General features: G+C 37.3%; 1 protein-coding gene across 1 annotated transcript; it reads right to left on the bottom strand.

Moving 5' to 3' along the window:
• Positions 1–182: 182 nt before the first annotated feature.
• FGL1 (fibrinogen like 1) lies at positions 183–17,879 on the bottom strand. The gene is made up of 7 exons (XM_009486629.2): positions 17,811–17,879; positions 11,921–12,101; positions 9,364–9,523; positions 7,166–7,263; positions 5,035–5,123; positions 4,277–4,464; positions 183–342 (listed from the first exon to the last, which is right to left on the bottom strand). The coding sequence occupies exons 1-7, from the start codon at positions 17,874–17,876 to the stop codon at positions 183–185; spliced, it is 942 nt and encodes a 313-aa protein (XP_009484904.1). The 5' UTR covers positions 17,877–17,879.
• Between the last annotated feature and the right edge of the window lie 7,653 nt (positions 17,880–25,532).

The following is a 25,532-nucleotide window of genomic DNA, read 5'->3' as shown; positions in this document are numbered from 1 at the left end:
TGTATCTACAGATTCATAGGCCAGATTGTCTTCTCATTTACATCTCATAAAACTACTGGTTGCAGAGGAATTATTCTCTGCGGATTTATATATGCATAGATGAGAAGCAAAAATCTGCCCACCTGTTTCAATTTGGATTGATTTGCTAAAAGATTAACTGATAAATCGTCTTAATAAAATACTTAAACAACATTAGGTTCAAAGTCTGCTGGTCTGACCTTCATGACAACGGATTTCAGAGAATACCACCACCCATGCCAAGTGTACCAAACAATCCCGTTGTCTGTCTTTGCAGTATAGGGGCCTTTGTAGTACAAACCGTTCAAGTTGGCCGAGTGACACCTGGTGGAAAAGTAAAGGAAAACAGAAATAAGCCCTCCTGTCGAAAAGTTGCAAGCATTTGTAGTTTCTGAGCGAGTCAAAAATTTCGCCATGTTGCTAACAGCGCAGTTTGACAGCTGCAAAAACTTGCATTTGTGGACTTCAGTGCGCCTAAACAACAACAGTTTAATTAGGGCACAACTGCTCTTAGCTTCTTTGAAACAAAAGTTCTTCTTGTTCTCTCCACACGTGTTCTGACTCTGCTAGCTCTCTGAGCTTTACCTGCTAATCTGTTTCAGTGGAGAATTATTCCAGAGTTGTTCAGGTCATGTGTGGCAGCAGGCCATACACCAAGCAAAACTCTGGGAAAGAAATACTGTGCTGCTTTTTGTTGTTCCTGAGTAGCCCCTCATGAGTTTTGCAGTTACCTCACGTGTCCATCGTATGACAAAACCTGAACAGCACCATCAGTTTGCCTATTCAGCTGTGGACTTCTATTTACAAATAGATTACATCTGACAGCTAATTAAACATACGTATACCAGTTTACTGGATCATTGGAGCTGGCATTTTATTTGACTATACAAAGTACATTCTTTTTTTTGGTTCTTTAACACACTGAAGCAGAAGTGCTGTTACAGTTTATTAAATACAGTGGTTAAAACAAACAAACAAACAAACCCCCTAGAAAAACCCAAAAGGCTTGAATAGGTACCAGCACAACCTTCATACTCATTTGGTTTCTATAAGAAACAAGTTTAGATCATTATGTGACCATATGGAGAGCAAAATGGTTGTTTCTTCTGCAGCACATCGTAACGAATTGGCTCAGTTTATCTGCCAATTCAGTATTTTGTTGTAAGCGCTGTTAATATCTAGCTGTTGAACACCATGATGGATTTCAAAAGCAGACTTCAGAAAATATGCAAACAGAAAACAGTCCAAATGACCCTTATGGATATTATTACTGGCAAATCTTAGTCTCTTTGGCTTTGCTTACACTTACATTAACAACAGTTTTTGAGAACTGAAATAAAATCTGTGATAAAAGCCTCACAGGAAAATTCACATATATATATATATATATATATGCATGCTTACTCATTGCTTACAATTTTTAACCTAAATTTTGGTAATGTGTTGGTTGAAAGCTTATAAACTGTAGATATCAAAAGTGACTGTTTTTGAGAATGAAAAACTTTTACCAGAGCTGACATGATCTTTCTAGGCATACAAATTCTGCATTGAGCAGGCACTCTGTCTACTTTGAATCAAAACACAGATTTCATTAGAAGATTCATAATTGCTAAGACGTATCTAGATCAACTGAACCCCTTCTTTTATGTCCATCAATGGAAGCAGGCAAAACATTATTTTGTCCAGAGCAACATGGGCCAGTAACAAGCCTTAATTAGTGCTGGGAGGCACTAATAGCAAAAATATACAGTATTCTGTAACCGAGTGCAGTCTGAAGTAACTGGACACACTAAAAAAATAACTGGTATGTGATTAATGATATGCTATTTTGAAGCAACATTCATTATTCACAAGTCAATAAACACCTTAAAGTTAGCTTATGTTCCTCCTTTCTTTCTGATAGGCTAATTTTTAAAGTAAAAACCTGCACTGCCATAGTTTCAAAAGCACAGTCAACTCTTAATTATCTGTGGACATTTTCCCTGTATTATATATTAACTGTATGACAGATGTGGAGAGATGGAGCTGGTTCCCAAAGAACTGTTTGAATTCTGTCTGGACTTACTGACTCCAGTACGGCCCCGTATGGATGTAGCTGTGCTGTCTCCAGGATGACTGGTGAGGCAGGAAGCCTGAGTTAGTGAGATCTGATGCCTAGCAGATCCAGTGATCATCTGTGCTTGGTGTAACTAAAACTGGGAAGAGAATAAGCTCATGTCCAACTAGACTTGTTAGCTCATCTTTTACCAGTTGTGGACCTACTGACCTTTGCAATGCCCTGGATGCAGGAAAACTTACGACCTGGGTGTAATACCAGAGTGAACCCAGCTCTGTGGATTTGCATCCAAGCTGAAAATCTCTCCTAGAGCCTTGCTTACAAAAGAATGCAGAGGGGCCATTTTCTGCAGAAGTCCAGGATAACAAGTGCTGAGCTGGAGCAAGACCAGTGCCTTTAAACTAGATCTGAAGTACTTCCACGTGGCCTCACTTGTGTCACATCCCTTGGTATTCATATTATCTGGGAGTTTCTGTATTTCATTAGTCTAGATAGCATAGAGCTGTCTATAAAGAATTCCTTCATAGCTGGAAGCTAATATACAAACCAGCCAAGAGCACTAATTCCTTCTATGCTTGCTAATCTGTGCATGACAAATACGTGTTCTGAGTGCTTTCCTTTCTCTGTCAGTACTGTTCTTTTGGGTAGGATTTAAGGACACTGAAATTTTCTAGTATTTTGCATTTCTAGTATTCAGTTTTATGTTAGGCTTAACATAAAAAAGTCAACAGCAAGGCAGTGAAATAACACCATTAGTTACTCATTTTCATTATCCAGATAGACTGCCACTTTAAGAGCATCAGCTACACAGCCCATAATAGGAACTAGCCTAGTAGGAGTCAGCTATCTTTAGTAGTTATGTAGCACCAACTACAAGGTATTAATAACTGTCAAGTTCTGCCGTACAGCTACTTTTGCAAAGGGGTCATTCTTTTGTCCAGACCAATCCAATATTAAAAAAAAAAAAAAGTTGTTAAAAGCCAAACAATGTATGCAGTTAACTTAAAAGTGAGTGGTGATTCACTCTTAATGAACTCCGTGGCATGGTCTCAGAGTTTTGTGCTACTTGAGGTCTAGATATTCCTCTAAATCCACAAAAGTTCTGATTTCATGGGAAAAGAATCTCCAACATGGTTGCCTTTCCCTTTTATATCTTAGCTTTTGTGAGAACTGCGAAAAAACTTTGTCTACATGTGATTTTTTTCCATATGTCTCAAACATTCTGCTGACCCACTATATATTAAAATGTATTAAAATAAGTAATTAATTGTGACACATTGAGTTAATAGCTACATCATATCAGCTAAGTTGGTCACAGACTACTTATGGAAATAGAATTTGGAAAATGAGGAGTTAAAAAACAGAGACAAAGGATGACACAACGGAGAGAAACAATGGAATTGATCCAGCCTGGCAGCTCTTGCCAAGTGAACTAAGATCACAGTGAGAAAGTAGCATGCTTCCCTGAGTTCTATTTTAAACCTCTCTATTACACAGCTAGATTGCATAGTTTCTCTTCAAGGCTATATTTATCTAATTAATTAAGGGAAACAACACTGCTGCCTATACAGACAGTGCTAAGGTTACCAGTTTTATCCTTTCTTTTTGAATTGCTATTTTGTATGTAGGTAGGATTTTAAAATTCTTTTACTGAACCATATTTAAAAAAATCTTCCTCTCAGTCCAGCCGTGCTCACTGACAGAAACTGAGTGGACGCATTCCGATCTTGATATAGAAGGAATAACAAGAGTGAGATGCTGTGAACTGAGATGAAAAAAGCGAGGCTTAATAACCTGGCACTAGCTTAACTTGTCAGATATTCTGCAGTACTGCCACATCTGGTCTAGGAGAAATGCAAGAACGAAGTACAACACCGATACATCTGCAAACTATACATGACCTACTTGTGTAAAAACTGGTTACCTTAAAGGGGCAGAATTATCTTCTCCTTACATTCTGATAACAAAGACGACCAAAGCCTATGGCAAATACCATTATCACAGACCAGCTTGAGCTGTGCGGTAGGTGCCGTCCCTTCTAAGGTGAGTCTCAGTCTTACCAGCACTGAGATCTCTGGTAGGGGTCAAGGGCAGATTGCAAATGTAATAAACAATGCCAATCCTATCTTCTACCATATGTTATTATTGTATAAATACACATGAAGCAGAATAGTTGACAATACTGATAGAAAATCAACATACCTGTTAAACCACCAGCCAGCCTTCTCCTCTTCAGCACAGTTCCCTTCATAGTTGTCATTGTCCCTGTCTCTAGTACTGAATTTCATTCCTCGATGATCAGCCCACCATTTTACTTCAGGATGAAATCCGCCAGTAAGGGAATCACCAGCTGTGCCAGAGTATTCACCACAGTGCATCTCATAAGAATGCTCATGAAAAATGTGAAGAAAGGGGAAAAAAAAAAAAAGTAATCCAATGTCTTTAACCTTTAGCATGTCAGAGAGTGAAACCACAAAGAGGAAACTAATCTGTTACATTTGCTACTATTTTTGTGCTCAGAAATGTCATGCCTCTTAAACACTGTGTACTAGATAATGAAGGGGTGTAAAGATGCTTACCGGGGTAAAATTTGTCAATAACCTTATGTATAGATGACATAATAAAAACAATATCAGAGTTAGTTTGCAGTATATATATTAACAAATCAGAACATCATGTACCATTATTGTTGGTAATATCAACAAAAATAGAAAAACTGCTTTTATCCATGGCTGCTAAACGAAATGATTCATACATCTTACAGAAAGTGTGAAATCGATGTATCAATGCAAACCATTATTATTACATATTTGAAAATTCCAAGCATTTCTAAGAAAGGAAATATAATAATAAGGTTCTACACAAACCTTTATGAAAATCAAGGAACCTGTATGTTTATTTTCTGTCTACAGAATCCACATTTTCATTAAAATCTCTAGTCATTATTTGATATTTATTACCTCTTCACCTGCAACTCCAAATCTTGCATATTGTGCAAAGCGCCGTTCTCCTTCAAAATCAGTTAGATCAATTCTTAAAGTATAGTTCCCTTAAGAAATAATAACACAAATTATTTTGGTTAAACTAGCCTATCTCACTACTTTTCAGAACAGAGTATTATATAGTAAAAGATTACAATGCTAATTATGTTTTTATCATTAATCTTATCTGTATCATCACAGCATATTTTTTTATCTTCTTTATGCATATTAAAGCATGCATATCTTGCCATTCTATGTCTTTATTCACCTGATTCAGCTTTGTATTGGCTTTGCGTGGCAAGGTTTTGGTAGCAGGGGGGCTACAGGGGTGAATTCTGTGAGAAGCTGCCAGAAGCTTCCCCTATGTCCGATAGAGCCAGTGCCAGCCAGCTCCAAGATAGACCTGCCGCTGGCCAAGGGCAAGCCAATCAGTGACGGTGGTAGCACCTCTGTGATAACATATCTAAGAAGGGGGAAAAACACCTGCACAATTGCAGCTGGAGAGAGGAGTGAGAATATGTGAGAGGGACAACCCTGCAGACACCAAGGTCAGTGAAGAAGGAGGGGGAAGAGGTGCTCCAGGTGCTGGAGCAGAGATTCCCCTGCAGCCCGTGGTGCAGACCATGGTGAGGCAGGCTGTGCCCCTGCAGCCCATGGAGGTTAACGGTGGAGCAGATCTCCACCTGCAGCCCGGGGAGGACCCCACGCTGAAGCAGGTGGATGTGCCCAAAGAGGCTGTGACCCCATGGGAAGCCTGCCCTGGAGCAGGCTCCTGGCAGGACCTGTGGATCTGTGGAGAGAGGAGCCCACGCTGGAGCAGATTTGCAAGCAGGACTTGTGACCCCGTGGGGGACCCACACTGGAGCAGTTCATGAAGAACTGTAGCCCGTGGGAAGGACTCACGTTGGAGAAGTTCGTGGAGGGCTGTCTCCCATGGGAGGGATCCCACGCTGGAGCAGGGGAAGAGTGTGAGGAGTCCTCCCCCCAAGCAGGAAGGAGCAGCAGAGACAACGCATGACGAACTGACTGCAACCCCCATTCCCCATCCCCCTGCACCACTTGGGGGGACGAGGTAGAGAAAATCAGAAGTTAAGCCCGGGAAGAAGAGAGGGGTGGGGGGAAGGTGTTTTAAGATTTAGTTTTTATTTTCTCATTACCTTACTCTGATTTGATTGGTAATAAATTAAATTAATTTTCCCCAAGTCGAGTCTATTTTGCCTATGACAGTAATTGGTGAATGATCTCTCCCTGCCCTTATCTCAACCCATGAGCCTTCCGTCATATTTTCTCTCCCCTGTCCAGCTGAGGAGGGGAGTGATAGAGCAGCTTTGGTGGGCACCTGGCATCCAGCCAGGGTTAACCCACTACAAGCTTAGAAAATTTTAGAATTATTCCAGTACAGATTTTCAAATGTAGACAAAAAACATCTAAAAAAAATGGCCTTATGGGCTTTATATTTTAGTAAGGTATTTGAGATGGTAACGAAAGGATAGTGAGAATCAATCAGTAAGCGTACACCTGAGAAAATTAGTTTTTTATACTCTGAAGATAAAAGAGTTAACCTAGGACCACATCCTGGTGGCATTAATTTCCATATTAATTATTTGGCTAAGTCAATGGGTAAGGTTCGTATATGCAGCATTGTACAGCAAAGCAGAAGTTATCTTAGGTTGAGTGACTATTAGAAAGATGGAAATAGCTTTCTAAGACAAGCCTAATCAAGAGGTCAGGCCTAGATTTACCTTTATGTAATAGCCTACGCAGCCATGTGAAGCCCTGACAAAATGAATTGGTACAGCATACTACCTGACTCCAGACTTTTAGGGATACTGACTGTGAAATGGGTAGAGACAATTATTTTAAGGTATACTCCTGTCTACTGTTCCTTGTTTTGCAGGGGCTCCCTGCATGCCGTTGGCCCAAAGACAGTTTTGAACCTCTTGTTAGAAAACATATATTCAAATGTGGTTTGTTCTGAAACTTGGAGAAGTCCATGCAGACTAACAACAGAACTCAGGATTTATGCTAACAAAAAGGGCAACAAAAAATAGCCCAGAAAGAGCAAAGAAACAGAAACAATACAAGACTGTTGTTACAATACAAATCTTACCTTGATTAGTCAAATAATGAAGATTTTTATTTCCAAGCCAATATTCACCATTTGTCAAAACAAAATTTCCAAAGCCTTCTTCATAGTCAGTCCAGACTCTGAAAACAATATAAATTACTGATTTATCAAAAAAGCAAATTTGCTTGGATGTTTATTTTATCATACAATCATAGACCACAGAATACTTCAAATTGGAAGGAACCTCAGGAAGTAACCTAGTCCAATGTCCTGCTCAAGGCAGGGTCAGCCACGAGATCAGACCAGGTTGCTCAGGGCTTATCCAGTCAGGTCTTGAAAAACTCCAAGGATGGAGACTGCACATCCTCTTTGGGCAACCTGCTGACTGTTCTCACAGTGAGAGAGTTTTTCGTTATATCCAGTCTGAACCCCCCATTTCAACTTATGTACATCCTCCCACCAGACACCACTGTGAAGAGCCTGTTTACTCAATGAGCTCTCAAACTGCTGTGTTTTCTTAGTGACCTCCTTGTAGGTACAAGCAGGCTACTATTAGGTTCTGCTGAAGGCATCTGTTCTCCAAGCTGAGCAAACATTAGCCTGTCCTCATAGGGCAAGTGCTCCAGCCCTTAATCATCTTGGTAGTCCTCTGCTAAACTCTTTGCAGGTTCATTATATATGGGAACATTAATAAACAAATATTTTAGACTTTTATTATCTTATTTACATTGTTGATCTTCACAGAATTATTTCTATTTTTCACATGTGAAAGCCTGAATCCCACACTACACTGGTCACTGAATCCCAGTCCAAAGAGTAGTCCTAAGAGGTACATTCAAAGTGGTTTAAGATTAACAGATTTTAAGATTAGAAGAAAACACATTAGCTCAGTCCAATCTCTAGTATAGCACAATTTACCCGAAGTGAAAACATTTTTCCTGGTTAAATCCAGGGGATCTAAGTGAATGTGTAGGTGTATCATAATCATTGTTTCTTTATTTTCTGTGATTTGGTTAAGCTGTGAAATGCCTGCAGCTGGATATATAATTTTGTAAATTGAGGTTATTTTCTAGCTGTTTCCAGCTTTGACTTATTGACTGATTCTAACAATTTTTTAACTCATATTGGTGCATAGTTTCAAGAATTAATGTGTATACTGAAAGTATTGAATCTTTGCCCTGTCTACAGTGGCTTTGAAACGCTTTCTCAGTGGCTTTGGTTTCATGACATGTTCTAATGGGGACAAAAATATGATCTATTTCCTTGATGAGAAGCAACCATACTTCAACCAATGGATGATTAGGCTGTGGACAGGCAGTCATAAGAGAAAGCAGCCTCTGTGACTTAAGTAGCTGGTGGTAGTCTTTGGCAAAGAAGAATGGGTGGTGTGTGGTGGTAACAATTGTAAACTGCTACAGATTGCTTCTGTAGCTCGTCTGACCTAAGTATCTTTTATAAAATAAGAATAGCAAAGTTTTCTTAGCTGGACTGCAGTTTTTCATCCTCTCTGGGGATCGCTTCTCTATTTCATAAGAGTATTGTAGTTAGTTACAGTAATTATAAACACAAGTAAGACACAAATCCACAGGAGGATGCAGGTATGTGAAAAGCAAATTGGGCAAAGCGGAGTTTCTAAAAACCTTCTTGTTGCTTCTAATATCTGTAAATATTTGTGGTTTTTTATATTCAAGTCTCACAGCACCAAAAATTTCACTTCTGGACATTTCCCCAAAAACGCTTGTGTCTTGGCAAAGGCAAGGAGGTTAAGTGTCCACAAATCAAGTTCTCACCCATCTTATCTTTCCTGGGGGCATTTTACCATGAGCTAAAAATTACTCTGTGGTAGGTTTCTCTCATACTTGTTTGCTGATGGTATTTCAGTTCAAGCAGATTGCTTACATTTATACTTTTTTAGATTTTTACTATTTGCAAAAGACAAGGTAGTCCTTTACTTGTCATTAAGAGTTCTTGCTCCAACAATTGTTCATGCATTTGACGTTGAAGTGTCCTCATATAAAATGCACAAGCTGTCAGAAAAAGAGTAGAAGAGATGTCTCCCAGAAGACAGAGCCAGAAGTGGTACCTCATCTGGAGGCTGTCCCACAGAATAACAATTCCTCCCTTTTATCTGAGATAACAACATATTCATATAATTCTAAAACTAAGATTTAACTTAGCTCCATCTGGTTTAATGTTTCACCACTTTGTTTCCTATTTTAATGACTAAGTCTAGTACCTACCTATCAAAATTCTGGCTGCCATCAGAACGTCTCTGAAAAACAGTCCAACCACCCCCTTCAGACATGTCACAGAAGGCAAGGAATTCAGTAGGACTCTGGATAGGTTTCATCTTATAAAATCCACTTTGGTTATGGCCGTCATTGTAGATTTCTGCACAATCTGTTCACAAAACATTCATTGGACACAGTTTTTTTTAGTCCTGTACTTACTGGCAAAATCAGAAATAAAGTCAGTAACAGAAATCAAGTCATGTCATCTAAGAGTCACATATGAACCAGGCTAATACAAAGGAAATACCTCTGCAAACACATTTTTATGACTTTGGGGCATTTTCTTGTATTTGTTGCTTTAAAACTTTATTGAGCTGTAATTATTTTGACATTTCTTTAAAAGAATCTTTTTTCCACTATAAAATACTACCATTTTTGTTTTCATTTGACTAGCAAAATAATTCCGCTGGTTTAAGTGGTGTCCCTTTTAATTTACAATGATACAATCCACATTAGAATCCTGTTACAATCATATAACTTCTCTACATAAAAACCACACAGTAACCTTTAAAGACAAACATGTACTTCTATGTCCAGAAAGTCCACAGAGTCCTTGTACCAAACAGAAGCAAAAATATATAGAAGACTACCTCCAGAAAGTGCATTGTATGTGTAAAATGATACCACTTTGGCTTGATACCATTTACAGTCTGGTCTCCATTGGTGTTAATGACTAATCAGCATTTACAGCAATGAGAAAATTCAGAGCTTATGAAAATATAATAGCAATGCAATTGTACAATCTTATCTTTTTTCCTCTAGGAGTTAAGAAATGAAAGGAGTTCTTTGTTTACATGTAATCTACCATCAAACAGGCATACAGGGAAGATGTATAATTTTCAACATTTCTGTTTTTTCTGGCGAAGGTAGGGCTGATTAAGATTTTCCCTGAAACATTTATGAACATGTTGGCTGAACTTCCAGGCCAGTTTGGAACTTTCTGAACTATTGCATTTCTTCTCAGTGAAAGTGTCAGTGAAGATTAGACAAAGAAAATAAACACTTTATACTGAAAAGAAATAGCTATGAGAGGATTTGAATAAACTCTAATAGAAAACATGCTTTAAATAACAGCTAAGTTGCCTTTCTAGAGAATGTTTGATTGACTTATAGAAAATAGCTTTTATTGTCCATTATTTTCTTAGTAGGCTAGCAAAACATTTAAGCATATTTTAATTTTTAGCAGGTGTATATAGTGTGGAATTTCTCCCTCACTATCTAACCCCAAATTATCCAGCCCTGTTGACAGTAAAATGCTACAGCAGTTTGAATGAAATAATGCGGTATCAACAGGGAAAAGCATTTTCCAAGCTATAAGGAAAGTGAAAAAATAATGGAAAAACAAAAATTCACCAGAAACCGTAACAACTTAGATCTCTTATTTAGAATCACATTTTAAGAAAATAAACTGAGGCATATGCTAAGAAAGGACAAACACCTTTCAGCTAAATGTGGTTTTAATAATCTTTTCAGTAACAAATGAGTCAGCCATAATAATAAAAAAAAGTATGCCAGGATGCTGAATACATACATAAATATACGGCTAAAATTTAAAGTCAGACTTACAACTGCTTTTAATTTCATTTTAATGGTGCTTTATTATATTTGATGCCTTGCTATATGTTATGATTCCTTCCAGCAGCATAAACACTACAAGTATATTCAAACAATGCTATTAAAAATTATAAAAGTTTAGACTCTCTAGCACTGGACAACTAGAAACGAACACCACCCAAGAATCAGACCCCCAAATTGTATTTTCAATCCAACTATTGGTTTGGATGGTGTTTTATTATTTTAAGAGTTTGGCCCTCACTCCAGCTACTACAGGCTAACACACTCAGCCTTCTCCCATCGCAAAGGGACCAGATCACCACCAGAATGCTGGTGAGATTACAAAAACAACTTAAAACCAGTATTTTAGAAGCTGTGATGTCCTGAGCTGAACCTAACTCAGTCAAAATAGTGCAACATACAGAATATTATTAAAGTGAGATGCAGATGTCATTATGCCAGGCTTATGTGTGTAAATATGGATGTCCCAGGGACTTTACAGATTGGAACAGAGTCGGCATGTGCTTGTAACCCACACGACCCTGCAAATGTGTGAATGTGAACTGACTCTGTGGGTTAGAACTTTTTGAGATTAGTCAAAGAATGGTGTTTAGAAATCTGTAACTGCTTATTAACATTTTGTAAATGTCTATTATTGGCTTTTATCTGTTGTATTGCTGATATTTGTTCTGAATTTATTGTTCACTGATTGTTTTTTAATTATATGTTATTCATAAATCAATAAACCGCTTCAATCTGGATTTGATTTATACCGTGTGACATTAACAATTTTTCCCTGAGGCAGCAGGCCTAGGTAAAAGCTGCACACTGTGTTTTAAACAAACAATTTTCTATGAGCTTTTAAAACAATAAGTCAATGGGCCCAATTGTGCTAAAGCTTCTGGGTACCATTACAATGAATGGAAATGAAAAGAATAGCTTCATTTCTAACCTGAATACTGTCTTTTTCCTCCCAAGTCAATGACACTGTTTTCATCTCCTCTGTCACTGTACTGAATCTCTTTCTTCTCTAAATGCTGTACAATTTTTAACTGCTGCTGTTTCACACGATGTTCCAGAAGCCTCACCTGGCCCTGAAGTCGTATCTGCTCTTGAAAACAGTTCTGTAGATCCTAGAGAGGAAAACATATCTTATTGTAAAATCAACAATTTTTTGTCATGTTTAACACGTGACACAAAAAAACAACCAAACAAACCATAAATAAAATTTAACTTGAATAAAACATTTTGGTCACAATTTCCTACAATGTTGACTTCCACCTCAGTTGCCACCTCTATTTAAAATTATTTCATATATTACAGCATGTCCAAGCATATACCTGCTTTGCAAAGAGACCTTCTTTTTAGTGGCTATAACTACCAGCTCTCACTGCAAACATGCAGGGGGGACTTTAGGGAAAACCACTATAGTACAGACCCTATCATAAAGATTGCTTATTATCTATCATTTGCCATGTACAGAGATTTACGATCCAGTGAGGCCTGCTACTAACATTGTGAAGGTTCTAAAATTCCAGAGTTTTAAAGAAATACAGTCCACACTAATATGTTTTCAGCTTCATGATTCATTTTTCAAATGCTTTGAGATTACACACTTCTTATCATAAGAGCCTTAACATTGCCAGCAAAAATATTGTAAAGTTTCAAGCTCATTTTTTGGCATGCTGAAATAAATAGTCCCTAAGAAGCTGCAAATATGCATGAAAAAGAAAAGTTAAAAACTTAGAGTCAATATTGTGCTGTGACTTGTACACTTAATTTTGCCATGCAGAGTGGGTGAGAAATGTGGCGATTCTGATATGGTGATACCTGACACTCATTTCACCCTGGTGTGAATACAGATACATGACAAGAGAGCTGGAAAAACTGTTCCAAATTCTGACATGCTGAATGTACACAGAGCAATAAATAATTGGTTTTAGATTAATGACTACGGTAAAATAGCCAAAGTAAACAGAACCCAGTCTAGGGAGCTTAAATTAAATCAGCCTGTACTGTTTCAAATAGATAGTAAACAAATTTGATTTCAGCATGGGGAAAAAAGCCTTTGGGGTTTTATGATACATTTTACAAATGTGACATGAGGTTTTGCATCAGTAACATTGTGTCTGCAACTTTATATGAGCAAACAGAGTTTAGTAGCTATTGTGCTTGCATGAGAGCACAACTAGCACCGTTAAAGCAAAATCAGAGGGCAACCTTTTGGAAACTTAATATGCAAGATGAAATATGCAGTACTTCTACATTGGTGCAACCTTATTCATAGGGCAATATTATTTACATAAGCCAAGGATGCAGACCTGTAACATCTGCCATCCATATGGAAGAGCTGATATCTTAGAACACTGCCCTATCACACTGAACTATAGAGAGATCCGAAGTAGCATCCTGATGTGCACCTCCAGTGGCATCTGCATACTTTTATTTGTATCAGGCTCAGGCTTCACCTGTTTCCCATGAACACTCCCACCAAAATCTTTCTTGTGACTTTCTTGCTGCAGTGATTTTTTTTTTCTACTATCTGAAAAGGTGATACCATTTTGTAAGTTTCTATGCATCACAAACACAGCTCTGGTTAGGCTGACTGCCCTGCAGTACCATTCACCACAACTCCAAGAATAGACTTTGTGAATTAAACTGACAGTATTAATTAGAATCTGTATTTTACGACTTTACTACATGCAGATTTTTTTCATAATTAATTTGTGGTACTAGTTAAAAAGCAGAGGAACTTCTACTACTGTGAAGGAACATCTATATAAATCGTGTCATGACTAGGACCTGTTATTTTTGATAGAAATAAACGTCACAGATGTCCAGGCCCCATTGCTTTTTCACTAGAGAGGATGCAATTAACTTTCAACAAATAGACAAATGAACTAGAGACATTTCAAGAGAGTATTTGCAGATAAAAGTGTCTATGTCCATGAGTTCAGTAAAATGGTTCCTAGCCATCATGTTCCATTTCCCTGCAAGTTTTAGTCACACTGAAAAGTTTGATGATCAGCCATGCTGACTCTGCAGAGCAATCCTGAATATAGGCCTCTGCTTTAAGAATTTCTGCAGTGTATCACATGCTTGATTTAATTCATACTTAGCAGCAACCCAACATACACGGTGGAATAAAAGAACGGGCAATGTACAAGTGGCAGGACTAGGCAGTTTGTCAGTGACCTGTTCGAGAGGAAAAAGTTGAGCTGCCTCTCTGGGTTTGGGCTGCCCACGTCCGGCTGCTTGGACAGCAGGTGTGCCTGCAGACTCCAGCTGCCTGCTTGCTACCAGGTCCTGAGAAGCCATTAAGATGCTTGACCACAAGGAGGAGCTGTAAAGTGAGAGGCATGTTTACCAAACACTAAAACCTTTAGAATAAAACCCAAAGCAGCCAATGACCTAATATCCCTAGAGTCCCATCTTATTTAAGAATACTCCCTTGAAAATCTTTTCCAGTTGTTGATAGCTATATGAGATCCCTAGCATAGCCTTCTTTTCTTCTAGCAGAAATGAGAGAAGAAAATACTTAAAATACATGCATATACAGAGACAAACTTGCTATGGTGGCTTAGTGGGATGTTATTTGACCATAAGCACTGGTTAATGTGTGACCTGTTGCATATTACAAAGAAAGGATGCACTATTATGCAGTCTTTCCAAGGTGGTTGTCTCAACTTGTATCTGCAGCTTCATATAAACCCTTCACAAAAGCTGAGCTGAATTGGGAAATTCCAAAGAGGCTTCCTTGACAGGTCTCTGCAAATTCTCAGACTAGTCCTGAGTGCATACAGAAAATTACGGAGAACTGGAGAGGTGCATAGGTGGGTTGAGAAAGAGTGAAAAAATAATTTAGAAAAATACTTCCAGGCTCACCCTGATGACCTAATGCTAACTACAGAAGTAAAGCTGTCAAAAACCCCATGTTAACAGTCAGACCAAATATTAAGCCTAATCATATTAAGTTAAGAGCGATAAAGAAGCCACCATGCCACACTTACCAGTTTTACTGCAGCATTTGTTTATTGAGAAGGTTAGCCTGTATCAGTCTTAACTCAGTACTTGCAACTTGGAGAACACGATAAAATGCCTTAGGAAAGACCTGCGCGGTCCTGGAAATGGTGGCCGTTGTCGCCAGGCCCTTGCAATTTCACAGGCAAGGCTTCAGGTGGGTAGTCTCTTTAACAGGTGGCAAGGTCTGAGCCATGAAAAGCTACTTTCTGTTCTGGATAGAGTAGGAGTCTGCACATTTAAGGAGAGGCAGCTACAGGCAGCTAAGTGTGTTTCTTTCAGGTGTAGTGAAAATGCATCTATCACTTCACCTATTCATACTGCCAAAAGCCATTCTCCTACTGCGATTAAATTCCATAGTAAAACTACAGAACTTCTCAAGAAATATTATTTCTTGATAAACTTAGATAAACTTGGTATCTAAATTCAGTATGACACTACTTCATACACCACCATAAAAGGTCCTTTCCTTTAAATCAAATTAAACACAAGTCTGCAACAGGCCACGTCTCTAAATATTATTCTTAAGTTTGCATTTTAAATTGATCTTTTCTTTTTGTTTACTTCAAAATTGCGAATTACTTCATGAAAATGAAAAACTAACACTGAGCTGATTCTCATCTGCTTTACAGATAATACAGTCATTATGGGGTGAACATTAACATATTTACATTACACATAGCAATTTCCTGATGAAAAGGATTTAAGCCCACAGGGCTGGTAAATAGTAAGTGACAGTCAAGAAATCACCAGCCATACTGAATAACTACACCATAAGAAAGAAATGACTGAGCAGAAATGGAGTTTTGAAAGTAACCTATGTATGAAAAGTACTGGTATCTGATATTTTGCTTTCTCTTCCTGACTCCAGCCTCCTCATTGACATCACTTTCTGTCAACACCCAACAAATCTCATTACATTTTGCTGCCAAACAGCAAAACCACAATTCTCATATTTGGAATTCCACACCTATTTTTCCCATGGGACAATCACAAGTTAGCTGTGTAACTTCAAGGTGGATCAACGTGGCTTTTAGATCTGCAGGTTACCAGACTGTTCTTTTAATGTACTACTACACTTTTCCACAGGATAACTCTTTTAAAATCATTGGAGTTAAACCAGTGCACAGCTACAGTAGTATAGAAGCAAAATGTAACCTAGGGTTATAAGAGTCAGCAGGTGTAACATACTGCTATTCTTTTCATTACATATGGACCAAAGTTAAACTATTACAATATTGAAATACTAAAAAAATGTGAATTTGATTGTGTCTGTCTGCAGCGAACAGTAGTGTCCACTGACTGAAACCAGACTGAACATAACCTGTTCTGTCTGTTTCAGTGAAGCAACTGTTTGTACTACACATTGAGAAGCAATTATCTAACAACTGCTGACAGCTCTGCTCTTGGACATGTGGTCCCATATTTAACCAGCTGCTGTAATTAATGTGCATTCACAATCAGTATTTTATTATTGTGTGGATTATTTAGCAGCTAGTGACCTTCCATTAAAATTGATTCTATAACTTAGACTACTTGAAGAAGACTATAAAAATAAAAAATTTTGACTTGAGGTGCTATTTCCTATATTTTTTTAATTTAAATGAGCTCCAGAAAATCTCTAATAAGATTAGTGTTTTAATGAGATTAAAATGTGAAAACTTAGAGATAAATTTCAGAATGTTTCCAGTTTTTAGTCATGGGGTCGGCCAAAGCCCATAATATTCCAAATGAAAAATCAAAAGAAAGCAAAGGCATTTCATTCTAATGCCTTTTTCTCAGTAGGCTTCTATAAAAATTAGTACTTTTTTTTTTTCCACTGAGCAGAAGTGATTACAGAGGCAGGCGCTTCCTATTCTGCCCCTACAGAGCTACTTACCTGAACAAAAGGCTTCCATAAGATTATGTAAGCCACAAACAATGATGTTCACCTAGTTGTAAATTCAGCAACCACTTCCACCTAGGCAATTGTGAATCAACAATTCAGTCTCTCAGGTCCCTGCTAGTTAGGACCTGAATATCAAACTAGGAAGGACAGCCAAGACAGGCAGTACGGGACTGGTGAGGTTATAAGTATTTTAAACAGTGGAGTAAGCGTTTGTGTGTTTTAGGGTTTTTGTTAGGAGAGTCAGAATACATAGCAGAAGGTTTTGGGAGCTAGAAATGAAGGAGCTTTGATCATTGCTTCTGCGTGTGAATTATAACATAGTAACATGGGAACAAGGAGGAATATGAAGCTGTGGATCTTATTTGAGAAAAAGTTGTGTGGCAAATGGACAAGGTAGAAAAGCAACATTTTTCATCCTGAGTGTCAATGACCAGGAATACTACTGCTGCAGCCACCGCTTTAGGAGATCCTGGGTTTTGCCTTCCTGTAAGTATGCTGCTCAACACTAAAGGTGTTATTCTGAGATAGCATTACCCCTGAATGGTAGTATAACTGTCTTGTGTGCCTTCTGTACAATGTGCCTGTTAATGCACCATACAATACCTTTTTTAGCAAAGATATTCTATTGCCTCCTATTTCATGTTGGATCCAGTAACAAACTGACTGGATTACTTTCTTCAGTGCTATTGCCCAGTCTTTTATCTTCCATTGTATATTTATGCGTTTGTTGCCTCTTTGCTTATCGGAAACTTGTCCCCACTGAACATCTTTTGAGGTTATTTCCCCAGTCTTTCAGTTTTGTTCTGAATTCTAATCTTTTCCATCAAAGGTTCTGCCACCCCAGGCAGCTGAGATACATTGTAAGCACTACGGAGGACAAAGTATGTAATATTTAGAAGAAACTCTATAGGCAAATTTAATTACTAGGACTTACAGAGCAGCCAATGGCATCCATCAAGCTAGCTGCAAGGACAAAATCAATCATTATCAAAATCTTCATCCTTTGGAAGCTGTGAAATAGAGGAACAAACGAAATACTAGTTAAATTAAACATTAAAACTAAATATTTATACCTGACATCTTAAATTTTATTCTAAATAATCTATTTAACCTATAATCATTTTGTTACATATTGGAAATATAATGTATATTTAGGCTTCATTACAAATGTCTGAAATAGCCTGATCAAGTACAACTCCAAAATCCAGTAAAAACAGAGTTTATCCTTTTAGGCCACTTTGTATCAGAGCTTTCCATGTATTTTAGGACAGCTATTCAAGATTCAAACCCACTCATTTTATTGTGAAACAAGACAAAAGCAAAATAACATTTTAAAATGCTCTGAAAAGCAGGGCAATATTCCTTGTTGGCCCTTTAAAGTTGGGACAAAGCTCTCTATTGTATTCAAGTAATTAAAATCTGAATTGGGCTAGCTGTCTTTGAACTAAAGGAGATTTGTGCAACTTCTGTGTGCCAGGAGAGGATGGAAATCATTTTACTGTTATAGAGTAATTTTTGGGAAAAATGTGTAAGTTATCAGCTTTTATTCTAACGGTGACAAGGATGACATCTTTCAACTGACAGCTATGCATATTTTGTACTGTATGACCCATAGCATTTTACATCCCATTATTTTATATGAAAATTATTTCATATGCCAAAACAATCCCCATTCTATCTCTCTGCCTTGCAGACATTAGCTGATACAACTTCACAATTTTCTGTAAGGTAGATGTGTGCTTTTCAGCTCACAGATGAGAAACCAAGGCCTCCAATTACTAAAATATTTACGTAGATTATACAAGAAGCAATTCTAAATTGATTAGTTAAACTGCTGCAAGCTTTCAACTGAGGAATGTTTCTCTTTTTTTAACTTAAAATATTTTCATTTAGTATATGCTAACACCTGTTTAAACCAAAATATGTGTCCACTCTGCTTTTTCTACTTATTAAACTAAATCAGCTAACTACATGTTAAAACATTTGTGGTTAGACAAAGCATAAGACCTATAATAGAGATTAACGATTCAATGTCGGCATGTGCTTATTGAAATACCAACTTTATGGAAACTTCCACTCATGTTTCTACAGGAATTAATATAAAACACCAGTGGAACTTTGGCAGACTGTGATTTTTACTGTACAAAGATAAGCAAGGTGATTATGTGAAGTATGTTTTTAAGTTCTTGTAAAATTGGAGAAGTCCAACTTTATTTTCACCAGTCTCTGAAAACCTCATACAAGAACACAAATCACAGCCCAACCAAATTTCAGATTTTCAACACCTACCTCTAAAATACTTACGATGCTTTTTTAAATTACAGTTATCTTAAGTAAGCAACTTTTTTTTTTTTTATTTTTAGTTCTGAGTTTTGCTGGTTTGAAAGCATCATATTTGAAAGCATAGAGTTGTGAGGCCCAAGTATATCTGTATAAAGCTCATTATACCACTTCCTGCACTGGAGTGATGCAGACACAAGGTGTTGAGGGTACTCTGTACCCACTGACTCATGTTACAGACAGCTCAGAAGGGTTTTCTGAGCATTTTGGACATACACAACATCTACCATTAAGCTGCGAAGCACTATACTAAGCTGATGTCTTTCTCTAACGATTCCAAAGGAATCCATTAAAAATTACCTATAAAATGTTTCTTGAGTAGAAAGGGTGAACTGAAAGATCTTAGGCTAAGTTATTTCTATGCCATAAAATTTCTGATTTCTAAGCTGTAAGTTGTTCTTCATTCTAACCAAATAAATGTTATACCATCTGATTTAGAAACTTTACCATAATTCAATGCAACAAGTTCTGCTACTGTTTGAAGTGGTGAATTCTATGTATTTCAGGCTTAAAAAAAAAGGCAGGGGGGACACAGAATCTGCAAGAATTGCCTGGCATTGAATTCTGTTACTAATTTAGATTTCACAGGTTTCTGCCATGATGAAACATGCACTTTCACCGTACAACAGTAGTAACTATGGCTATTGTAGCCACTAGTGTTTTGAAAGCAGCTGTTGCCATCTGTTGCAATGACACTGTCTGTTGTGGGAGAGGAGTGACCAAAGAGTATGTTAGCTGTCTGGACAACCCACAGATTATCTGTCTCTGATAATTGCTTTCCCGACTCCATGCATATCTTAAATATGTTTTCTAGGAGAGAAGGGACTATATTTTTTCACTGGAAGATTCATATTTAACTGTTCTGCTTCATTCTCTGTTATTTTCATTATAAAAGCACACAGTTCTCCCTCACATTAGTCTTAATATTCAAACTGTTCTATCATGATTGCAATGACTGTGAATGCCTGAATACCACAATCAGTCTTAAAAGGGTTGCACAGCTTTACAACTACAGTATTCTTTTTTTTTTGTAAAGCACTATCAAGTAAATCTTGCATACTGTTCAGAGAAATTTATGTTAGTAAAAAAAAAAAATAGAAGACTGTAAGGCACAATCAAGGCAGATCACGTCCCTTACAGCATGTGTGAGCTACTATGAGCAACCTGCACAAAAGGAACGAAGAGCTGAGGAGTGTAGAGTGTGTGCAGTTGGTTTGGTTTGTCACCTTCAGATGAAGTCACCTTTCTATTTAAAGGGTGTCTCTTTCTAAAGCACGTTCCTGTTGTGGGGAACTTCATAAGGGTTGCACTTGGAAAACAACTTTGTGTGTATCAGCTTTAGCACTGAACTAAGATATGCTCAAAAGACATACCAAAGTATAGGAATAGTCTCATAAATAAAATTCTAAATATGATGAAGTAAATACGTTGCTCAAGACATTTTAATCCTGGAGTTTAATTTTTAAGAAAGAAAGTTGACAGTAAACCCAAGATGGATTACTGATCCTGTAGTCACAGTGTGAGCTCACTATGATCATAAAAGAATTGAGGTGTATAAAGAGGGAGAAACCGAGAGCTCTGCTTGGCAGACCTGTCAGTCAGAAACAGGGGAGACATTGAAACAGGCAGGACACAGAAACAAAACCATAAAGTGGACCTGCAGTAGGCACATGGGTTGGGAGACCAAAATCTTTGTGCTGTTGTCCTCCCAAAAAAGGAGAAAGGTCAAGAAGACTAGGAAGAGACATGAAAACTGAAGCTGTGAAGGGAAATGGCTGACCTAACGGTGCTTCTCTGCTTCTCCCACTGCCCAGCAGGGAGACCCAGACAAGGCAGAGGACAGCAAGCAGTGCTGATCCTGGAAGGGGCAGTACCTTGTACCTTTGAGGCAATTTCTCAGCAGGTATAAACTCCCGTAGTTTATCTGATCCCACAGTTGCAGTGACATGAGATTCACTGAGTGGTCAACCCTACAGTGATAAGAAAAGTGGTAAATAGGGTCAAACCCCACATATGTTCAAAGCGCTTTGCATACACTAACTGAATCAACAGGTCCAGTCTTGGAATTAATGTGGGTAACAGTTTACTTAGTTTTCTACTTTCCTACAAAAAGTTTCAGAAAAGGTTGTATTAGTAACAGTTCTCTGAAAAAGTACATCCGTCCTCTAATACATAAAGCTAAAGTTCTGCTCAAGGGAAGCTTAAAATCTTGCTCTAGGAAGACTGCTTTGAAAGTCAGTTTCTTAAACTAATTTCTCCATTCATTTAAATATTTACCCTGGTTGTTATATAGCTATTTAAAATGCATTATCCAGAAATGTACATGGAGGGTAAAATAATTAAAAATGTAGGGAAAGAATACAACCACTGATAAACGTTCACACACAATGCAATAAAAACATTCACTCCAAAACACTGCAAAAAAAATTACAAATCTTAATCCATGTCACAGACAAAAACAATTGCATAACCTAGCAAATATTTTTGTGTTGTTGATGCTAGTGAATCCAAAGAGTTAGTAAGTGCTGAGAGACTTCCAAGGCTTTTATTATAACACCCGTGTCAGTTTAACAAAATCAAAAAACCAAATTTGTGCAGGGGAGATTCCTTTCCAGGAAAGTCTTAATCTCAGACAGTAGACATGTGGACTAATTATCACAAATCATGACAGAGTGAGAAAAACTTAAGTGTAATATTTTCAAGTTGAAAACACAAGGCCTTAACAGTTAGCTGAAAAAAAAGAGTCACTTTCTGTTTTAATAAAATTGAACTTTAAGGGCAACTCCTTTAAAACCTTGAAATTTTATCCATATGAGATTACTCATTTACTATTCAAAGATTACACCTAGAATGTGCACTTGCACAGCTGTGCAGAAAGATTTCTCCAAGGTTATGGCATAAAAATTCTAGAAAGATACCTTTCTCTTTCTCTGTGCCTGGGCTTTCTTTACAGGCTACTCAGACAATCAGTTCTATGTTCAAATTTCCCCTAAATCTGATGTTTTTCCAAGTCTTTCAATAACAAGTTACTAAATAGATCTTATGACATTAGAGCAACTCTATGCTATGAAAATTTTGAACTGCCAGCCTGTTTTCTTGCTCTTGAATTCTGGAGACAGCAAACTAGATGGAATTCAGATGCCTATTTCTCTTTGTACAGTGTCAATAAGAATTGCACTGCTAATAAATACAATAATAATAAGAGAGAATCTGCCAAAAGGACAGATAATGACTTGAAAGACTTTTGTTTGCTTTCTTAAAATTCAAACTGGTTTCATGGTTAAACTCATGCACAAATTTTGCTTTAATTAGGTAGTATTACAAAAATTGCCCCATTCTCCTCATCTAAAAAATGGACAATAATTCATTATTTGATCTACTTTTAGTCTTAAAAAGCAGCCTTGTTCATACAGCCATACACTATTATAAATTTAGAAACTACACATTTGAATATGAGGTTTATTAACTAATAGATATCGCAGCAAAATAGCTAGATCCTGCTAAAACATTCATACACCATTAGCAACATTGCACCAGTCACGTGGCCTTACAAAAACATATTACTTTTAAACCGTAACTATAGCAATTACCCCAAATTCTTCCTTCTTCCCTCACAGGTACCTAAAATGTTTACCTTTACCCTCTGGACAGAACTCAAAGTTGTTAAATCTTCTTAAGCTGATGCAAAGAATTCCAGAGCCCTTCCCAGGCTGCGATTGTTTTTGCTATTAAATTCTGTAGAGTTGAGGCTTACATCTGCTATGAGTCACAGGGCAGGAATGTTACTGAGAAGTTGCAGTTATCAAGACTAAATTGCAACATAAGAGGGAGAAGACGGTAATTCTGTGCCTAACACAACACTTCTGAAATAAAAATAGACCAAAAATAACAAAGGATCATCCATTCCCTTTCGCTGCTCCAATCCAGGAAATTGCTTTCAGCATCGTATTCAGACATATACTCCAGTGCTTTCCTGAACCAGAGCCTAAATCTCTTAGGCTTCAGAGGTATACAGAGAGCATAACTGACTCAACTGATTTAGAAATAAAATATAATCACTCAGACTAGAAGTTACACATTAGAGGTGATAAAATAAAATCTGCTAAAAAAAAAAAAACCAAACCCAAAGTAACATAGTACAGACAAAGCCAAAGGGAACAACAGAAAAAGGACAAAGAATCTTGTTTGATGTAAGTCAGTATTTTTTAGCAAGATTGGACGGCAGAAGCACATGGTCTCAGTGACTTGATTTGACAAAATCACTTTCTATATAAGCTTTTTAGAGCCCGATGAATACATCAAAGAATGTTTTAAAACGCAATTTGTTTTGAGTGTTTGTCCTCCTTCTATGTTGGCTCTTCCCAAAAAGTTCAATAAATGAGTATGCTTAAAGGAGTGCTTCTGGAAGAAGTGAGCTCTTAAGGAAATATTGAACAAAAGCAGTAAAAGGAGTTTTACATTCCACAGTATGAATATTCACACCATCAGCTTCCTTTTGGAGACTAATACTTATTGCACACTTCCTCTGAATAATTTCTGGTGTATTATTTGGAATCTGTTTACCTGGCAGTATTTCTCTTTACTAATTACATTACATCAACTAATTAACTTCATATTCTGAATTTCAAATATTTAGTAATTGCAATAAATTTCTCATGGGTAGCTTACACTAAGAATCATTCAAAAATTCAAAATCATTCAGCAAGTCATTTTTACTGGGAATCTTACTACAGCTAATGACTTTTGCAAGGAGGGAGATACCTGCTCATAGCATGACTCTTAACTGATTGTTACTCAGTGGGTGGGCTCTGAATTTAGAAATTGGAATAAAAGCATGGTGTTTTAAACTCGGATTTATTAACCATTTAAACAATTTATTGAGGGTTACAAGTAGATTCTCCGTCACTTGAAGTCTTTAAACAAAGACCAGATGGCTAAAATGTATGGCTGTGGTTCAGATAAACAAGAATTACATACAGGGTCAAGTCAGAGATTTGTGTTATTCAAGATGTCTACAGGCTACCCATCATCAGAATGATTTTGCAAGAATAAACATACTAAATAGAAGACTCTCAAAGAGTATATACATGGAAGTTGTATAAGCACAAAAGGAAGACAGAAAGGTCTGTCTTAGACCTGTTGGATACATCCAATACTGAAAACTGGCAAATGTCATAAACCTTAACCCTTTTACAAGGGTATGTAGTCATAGGACAAGGGGTAATGGCTTTAAACTGAAAGAGGGTCGATTTAGATTAGATCTAAGGGAGAAATTCTTCACTATGACAGTGGTGAGGTACTGGAACAGGTTGCCCAGAGAAGCTGCGGATACCCCATCCCTGGAAGTGTTGAAGGTCAGGCTGGATGGGGCTTTGAGCAACCTGGTCTAGTGGAAGGTGTCCCTGCCCGTGGCAGGAGGGATGAACTTTGAGGTGCCTTCCAACCCAAACCATTCTATGATTCTAAAATCAGCAAACACAAGATAATGCGTTCATAGTATCAACCTTTTATCATTCAGACTCAGAAGAAGTTGCAAGCACACAAGAGGCTTTCATAGTATAAGGAACGACATTTTTTTTGCTGATAAGCTGTAACACAGGTGTTAAGCACCATTTATAAAATATAAAACTTTACTTTTTTCTCATGTGTACAATTTTTATCCAGGAAAGTTTTAAATCACCCTCAGCTGCCACATAGAAATATGGAAGGGTCAAAGATTGTATAACCACAACATGGTAACTCTGCAATTGTCAAAATGCACTTTCATTCCACCTGTTACAAATTAATTTGTTTATGCTCTTCTCTGCATTGTTTTAGTTCGTGTAATGCTGAGGATAAAGTAGAAAACATGTAATGGACTCAATTCTAGGATTGGCTGAAATCACATATTTGAAAATGTGCATTCAGCATTGTATATCCAACAAGATGATACTTAAATGGTCTTTCACATATGCTAAACAGTAACAATAATAAATTGAAAATACTTTAAAATGGAATATGCTGCTTCATTTCATAACTTAGACACTAAGCTTTTTTCTGAGGGGAAAAAAAATCCCATAACCAAAAAACCCCCCAAAACCCAACCTGACTAACTCCATCAAGATTATGATGTCTGAGTAAATTTAACTTTGGGGTTTTTTTATTTTTTAACATATAAAGTAGTAGCAATGTGTTACTTCCATAATAATATTTTGTTACTGAAACAGAACAGAGGTGAAATCAAAGATAAGCCAAACTCAGCTTTATGACTAAAAGTCTCTGTATGTTTATGTTTTTAAAGGTAGCCTCCTTTCCAAAAGCAAGTGTATTTTTTTTT

Source organism: Pelecanus crispus, chromosome 4 (genome assembly GCF_030463565.1).
Source record: "Pelecanus crispus isolate bPelCri1 chromosome 4, bPelCri1.pri, whole genome shotgun sequence".
Lineage (NCBI taxonomy): Eukaryota > Metazoa > Chordata > Aves > Pelecaniformes > Pelecanidae > Pelecanus > Pelecanus crispus.
This window is presented reverse-complemented; position numbering and strand designations above follow the sequence as displayed.